Source organism: Manihot esculenta, chromosome 14 (assembly GCF_001659605.2).
Source record: "Manihot esculenta cultivar AM560-2 chromosome 14, M.esculenta_v8, whole genome shotgun sequence".
NCBI lineage: Eukaryota > Viridiplantae > Streptophyta > Magnoliopsida > Malpighiales > Euphorbiaceae > Manihot > Manihot esculenta.
Window position 1 is genome coordinate 19,221,302 of NC_035174.2, and position 6,777 is coordinate 19,228,078.

A 6,777-nucleotide genomic window follows, 5' to 3' on the forward strand; every position below is an offset into this window, starting at 1 on the left:
AAAATAAAAAAATAACTAGTGAATCTTATCGTATAATGGAAAATAGTAATTTTTTATTATCATATTAGTCCTAAAAAAACAGTTGGGAGGAACTCGTTAGAGAATTTTTAATGTGAAAATAAACATCCAACACTATTTTCATTTGTTTTGTGGAAAATAATACTTTGTAGTTCTAAAAAAAAATAATTATTTTCTATTTGATTAAAATGTTCAAAATAAAAGAATGTTAAAATAGAAGCTCTAGTGGCATTAATATTTTCTTGCAAATTTGCAAACGACGTCTAAAAAGATGTGAAATTGGTGAAACTTCATCATCAAGTTGCAAACAAATTCGAGTTTCTGAGTTGAGGTATTTTCTGACACGATCACTACCTGCTCAAATTTCATGTTGCCATATTCACCTTCTGCATCCGAAGAACTCATGCATTTCCATGTATTATACTCCAGCTCTGATCACCCAAAAAAGATTAAAATCAACACCCACATACCGGAGCTGAAACTGCAGAATTCAATTAGCGAGTGCTCTTAAAGGGCATGCGTGTTCTTGAATTCTTTGAAAGCCATCAAGAAAGGCCTCAATTTCAACTTCTAAGTTTTGATCTACAGATATACATGATCAAATCTTCTTGCAATATTACATGACGAAAGACGCGAGCCGTTTGGATGCTTGTGTGACTTTCAGTGCCTTCAATTCTTTCACAAGGGACAACACTGGTCTGTGTTCTTCAAAATATGACTCATCTTTTGGCATCCTGTGGCATTACACGACTTGAGACACGTTCATGTTTTTCCTCATAGTCTGAGAAGGGACATACTTTTGCCTCCAAAATGAGAATGGACCTTATCATCATCAGCAACAAACTTATGAACACTCCCATCAATCTCAATGAAACTCCATGCAGAAACAGTAGTTGCTCCCCTCTCTTTCATCATTTTCCTTAACCTAATGACCTCCTCCCAGCTTCCCTTAGTGGCATAAATGTTTGCTAGAAGGACATACCTTCCACTATGTTGTGGCTCTAATTGGATAAGAAGCCTCCCTACCTTCTCCCCCATCTCAACATGTCCATGCATCATACACCCTTTGAGCAAAGAACTCCATATGGCTCCATCTGGCTTCATTGGCAAGATATTAATCAATATCCCAGCTTCTTTAATCAGCCCAGCCAGTGCCAAAAGATCAACCATTCATCCATAATGAATACATGCGACAGAATTTTGTGATTACAAGTAGTGAGAACTGCAATAAAAGTTACAGCATTCGGTGTAGGTCCCTTCTTCTCCATCTCTACAAAAAGTTCAATCCCTCTTTCATTCTCTCCCTTGACAGCCAAACCCAAGATCGTAGAACTCCAAGTTGTTACATCTTTATGTGGCATCTTGCTAAATATTTCAACGGCATCTTTTATGTGACCACACTTTGCATAAAAATCTATCAATGCAGTACCCATCTCGAGCTCATAATCCATACCTTTCCCATCTACATGGGAATGAATACATTTCCCTTCTTCAAATGCACCTATTGCTGCACAGGCATTAAGAAGACTAACTAAAAGTGATTCACTAAACCTCAAACTACTACAACTCTTCCATTCTTGAAACAACTCTACGGCTTAATTGAAATGACCATTTGAAACATACCCAGAAATCATTGCACTACAAGAAATTTCATTTCTCTCCGGCATTATATCAAACATCTTACGCGCTTCATTGATCAGTCCATTACAACAGTAACCACTAACAAGACTAGTCCAGCAAACCACATTTAGATCAGGACTTTCATCAAAAACTTGAGAGCTTTTTTTCAAATCATACCTAAATGAAATTAATTTTTTCAAATCATGCAGGATCCGAAAATATTTTCGGATCCTGTGTGTCAAACCTGAGTGTTCGGCAGTCATACTGCCGAACACTCTTGTTCGACACCAATGGTGTCGAACAGAGCCTTTGTTCGACACCATTGGTGTCGAACGGTCACGTGGAGCTGGTGTTCGACACCAATGGTGTCGAACAGACACGCGGCACCGTTGTTCGACACCAATGATGTCGAACAACGGCTTCTCCGCCACGGGAGCAGTTTTGACTGCTCCCGTGGCGCACTAGGCGTGTTCGGCATCATTGATGTCGAACACGCCTGACATGGCCACACGTCCCACCTTCTCAACGGCTACATCCGCAGATTGATGGCCCCTTCTCAACGGCTACTTACGCAAATCAACGGCTACTTCCGCAGATTCATGGACCCTTCTCAACGGCTAGCAAATCAACGGCTACTTGCATATTCATTTTTTTTTATTTTATTTTATTTCATCTCCTGGCTTCGTCTATAAAATCCCTATCTCCAAATTTCTATTTCCATTATCTCATTACTCTCTCTTTGATCTTACTTCCTTATTATCTCATTACTCTCTCTTTGATCTTACTTCCTTACTCTCTATGTGCTTTTATTCTTGTATTAATTTTATTTTTGAACCCATTTCATCTCCTATTTGATCTCGTAAAATTATTGTATTTAATTATTTTAATTCGAATAGAAAAAAAATTTCGGTAAATTTTAAATTCTATTTATTTTAATTTATAAATTTATTTACTTGTTTAGAAAATTTTATTAGAAAAAATAAATATCTAATATATTATTTTTTTGCAGAAATTGAAGAATTTTATTTTATCGATCGAAAAGACGTAATACAGTTATTTATATTTAAAGGTAAGTACATATTAAATAACAATTTTTATAAATAAATATATCATATGTATTGTATATAATTTTAATTTATTATAATTTTTAATAATAAAAAATTATTTTTTATAAATTATAAAAATATTAAATTTGCATGTTATTTTTTTTAACAGAAAAATAGCTTGTTGCATATTCTTACCTCCTTACTCCCTATTTGCTCTATTCTTATATTAATTTTATTTTTTAATCAATTTCATCTCCTACTTGATCTCATAAAATTATCGTATTTAATTGTTTTTGACTTGATTGAAAAAAAATATCCGTAAATTTTAGATTCTATTCATTTTAATTTTAAATTATTTTTTATTTTTATATAAAATTTTGTTAATAAAAATGAATTTCTAATATATTCTTTTTTTGCAGAAATTGAATAATTTTATTTCATCGGTCATATTGGGAGAAACATAATACAGTGATCCATATTTAAAGGTAAGTACATACGAAATCATAATTTTTGTAAATAAATATATTATATGTATTGTGTATAATTTTAATTTATTATAATCTTTAATATTAATTTTTTTATATAAATTATAAAAATACTGAATTTGCATGTTATTTTTTTAACAGAAAAATGGCAGTTCCTGCATATGCGAATATTCGTTGGGATGGAAATATTATAAATAATTCTGATGGATACGATTATGATGGAGGTTTTTCAAAAATTGTTCCAATAGGTAAACGGATAAATTTTAGTCAAATGGTCGGGAAAATTGCTCGTGCAATTGGATTATCGAAGAATAATGAATATATAGAGACGATTAGTTTTAGAAAGCCTACAATTGTGGATGGATCTTTAAAATTTGAATGCATGGATATATGGGGGGAAGATGATATGTGTAGTATGTTTAATTACTTATATCAGATTGGTGGTCTGCCTGGTATAGAAATATATGTTAAGGTACTTCGTTGTGCTGATGCGACGAATGAGGATGTTGATATAGGTCCATCTGGAACTGCTGTAGAATCAAATGCGGAACAATGTGAAGAGCAAAATGTAGTTGATGATTATGAGTTATCTGATAGTCTTCCAGGGCCGTCAAGTAATTTATCTCATACAGTTCAGGATGAGAACGAGGATGATGATGACGATGACGATGATTCATGGATGTCTACTGAGGATGATGATGATGATGATTATGGTCAGGAGGGTAATGTGAGTGAATCTGAATATTACAACACACAATTTAGTAATCCTATTTTGCCTGTTGTTCATCCTCCCCCATACGCAGAAATAGACTTCGATTTGCTGAGGGTTGATCCTTATGACAAGGCAGAAGGCCGTTCCTTTTGGGATCCTTCCAAAGAATTTTCAGTTGGGATGATTTTTTCTTCGAGAGATGCAGTGGCTGCAGCTGCAAAAGAAAATCATCTAAGACATCATCATCAATTTTGTTATCATGAAACAAGAGAGAAAACTTATTCTATCAAGTGTAAAGACAAAGACAGTGGGTGTCCATGGAGGCTTCGAGCATCAAAGACAGAAGGTTCAGATATATGGAAAATTACGAGATACAGTGGACCGCACACATGTACAAATCCTCAGTTGACAAAAAATCATAGCCAATTAGATGAAAATTTCATTTGTTCGTTCATATTTGCATTAATTGAACAGCAGCCCGATATAAAAATTGCTGCACTACAAGCGGAAGTGCGGGATAAATTTGGGTACGAGCCGTCTTATCAGAAGACATGGAAAGCTAAGCAGAAGGCAATTGCAAGGCTTTATGGGGGTTGGGATGAATCATACGGTCGTTTGCGTAGATTCATGACTGCTCTTCATCATTTTAATCCAGAAACAGTATACATGATTGAAGATAATCCACATTGGATAAATGAGAGGTTGAATCCGATGTGTCGTGTATTTGACCGTATGTTTTGGGCTTTCAAGCAATCGATTGAGGGGTTTAAATATTGCCGACCTGTTGTCTCAATCGATGGGACTTTCCTATATGGAAAATACACTGGGTGTATACTGTGTGCAACCGCACTCGATGGAAATAATCAACTATTTCCATTAGCATTTGCCATTGTTGATAAGGAAGACGGTGATAATTGGTCGTGGTTTTTGGATTGTTTGAGGATCTTTGTGACCAATCGAGAAGATTTGTGTGTAATTTCAGATCGTCATGCTGGAATTCTTAAGGCAATGCAGAAAGATTGGTGGCAACCTCCAGCTGGTCATCACCGTTACTGCATAAGACATGTTCTGAGTAATTACAATAAAACATTCAAGAATGCAGTAATAAAGGAAGCGTTGCGCAAGGCAGGTATGAGTAATTCTGTTATACACAAATAACTTTATTTTAATTATTTAGTGTCATTTTTGAGTTATGCTAATTTTACCTTGATTTACTTGTCATTTATATCAGCAAATGAAAACCAGAAAAGAAAGTTTTACGAGGCAATGAATAATATTCGGGAGGTGCACCCTGAATCATATGATTGGGCAATGAAGATTAATTTAGAGAAATGGACGAGATCACACGATGGTGGACAGAGGTATGGCGTGATGACAACAAACATGGCTGAATCTCTGAATGGCATGATGAAAGGATTTAGGGCGTTGCCTATAACGGCAATGGTTGAAAAAATATTTTTCCAGTGTGTTCATTACTTTGATACGCGGAGGACAACTTTTCTGGATCAACAAATGAAGGGCTATATTTTCAGTCAATTTTGCAGTGAAACTCTGCGTGCTAATGCAATAAAGGCGAATGGACACAGGGTTAGACGATTTAACAGTCAGACCATGGTTTGCGAAATAATTACTGCAAATGGTCGGCAAAAGCAAGTGGTCAAACTCATGGATCAAACATGCACATGTGGCAAATTTCAGGAGATAAGAATACCTTGTTCTCATGCTATTGCTGCATGCATGTCACATTCAATTGACTACGAACAATTTGTATCTGACTACTATAAATTGGATCGTACAATCCAGTGTTATGCGTACACGTTTCATCCTCTTGGACATCCTGACTATTGGCCTGCAGCAGATGGACTTCCTCTCGTGCCTGACATTTGTAGAACAAGAAAGAAAGGACGACCGAGATCTTCTAGAATACGTAATGAAATGGACTGGAGGTCTAGCCAAATAAAAGAAACGTCCAGAGTTCATTGTTCCGTATGTGGAAGGGTGGGCCACAATAAAAAAACTTGTATGGGTGTGGAATCTAGTAGATAAATATGCTTCATTTCATTTACTATAAATGTAAAAGTGTAGTGCAAAAAATAATGTTTAATTATGTAGTTTTTTTTAATAATTGATTTATTTTTATTTATTGATTGATTTTAAATAATTATTGAAATCAAAGTAAAATTTATACTTTATTTTATTACCTATTTTAACATGCTGTAAGAACCAGAAAATGCAAACACATAATTGATCAATGTAAACAAATAAGAAACTCATATCTTAACAAGCTGTAAGGGTACCATTTATTCAAAAGCATCCAAACATAAAAGCAATTACAAATAATAGTGAAAAAAAATGTTGAAAATATATATACACATTTGTCACTTAATGAAATGGCATAAGCAACTTAATATCAAAGAAATCAATGATATACTCGGCGTATTCCTAATCCATTCTATCACCAACAGTCAGTTCCAAGTTCATACCAATATCATCTGTCGAATGATCACCATGAACCTACAGAGTAACAACAAATGAATGAGTCAATGCACGTTTAAATGTGTAGTATTCAAATATTTATTTCTAAATAAAATCCGGCAGAGTTTCCCCTGAAATATGAGTCTAAATACACCTGCGAATAATAATATCACACTTCTATAAACATTCACCTTAACCCCATAACTTCTGATAATATCAACACAATTTCAACTCATATCAAACACTTCATAAACCATCTCATTAATCGCAACACACAAAAAAATAGTATTTACAACACAATTGCATTATTGAAACAAAAGTAAAATAATTTAAATCAATTAATTTTTAAAGAAATATTCAACTCACAATCAATTATGATCACCGGTACCACACCCTCGGTGTCTCCTCTCATGTGGAGCAC

At 34.5% G+C, this 6,777-nt stretch overlaps 2 protein-coding genes across 2 annotated transcripts; one reads left to right on the forward strand and one right to left on the reverse strand.

Moving 5' to 3' along the window:
* Positions 1 to 792: 792 nt before the first annotated feature.
* LOC110600550 (pentatricopeptide repeat-containing protein At1g08070, chloroplastic-like) lies at positions 793 to 2,116 on the reverse strand. Its single transcript, XM_043950720.1, has 4 exons — positions 1,914 to 2,116; positions 1,628 to 1,815; positions 1,206 to 1,525; positions 793 to 1,116 (listed from the first exon to the last, which is right to left on the reverse strand). The coding sequence occupies exons 1-4, from the start codon at positions 2,114 to 2,116 to the stop codon at positions 793 to 795; spliced, it is 1,035 nt and encodes a 344-aa protein (XP_043806655.1).
* A 527-nt stretch (positions 2,117 to 2,643) lies between these two features.
* LOC110607920 lies at positions 2,644 to 6,001 on the forward strand. Its single transcript, XM_021747084.2, has 4 exons — positions 2,644 to 2,707; positions 3,104 to 3,169; positions 3,311 to 5,010; positions 5,113 to 6,001. The coding sequence occupies exons 3-4, from the start codon at positions 3,315 to 3,317 to the stop codon at positions 5,925 to 5,927; spliced, it is 2,511 nt and encodes an 836-aa protein (XP_021602776.2). The 5' UTR covers positions 2,644 to 2,707; positions 3,104 to 3,169; positions 3,311 to 3,314; the 3' UTR covers positions 5,928 to 6,001.
* The last annotated feature ends 776 nt before the right edge of the window (positions 6,002 to 6,777 follow it).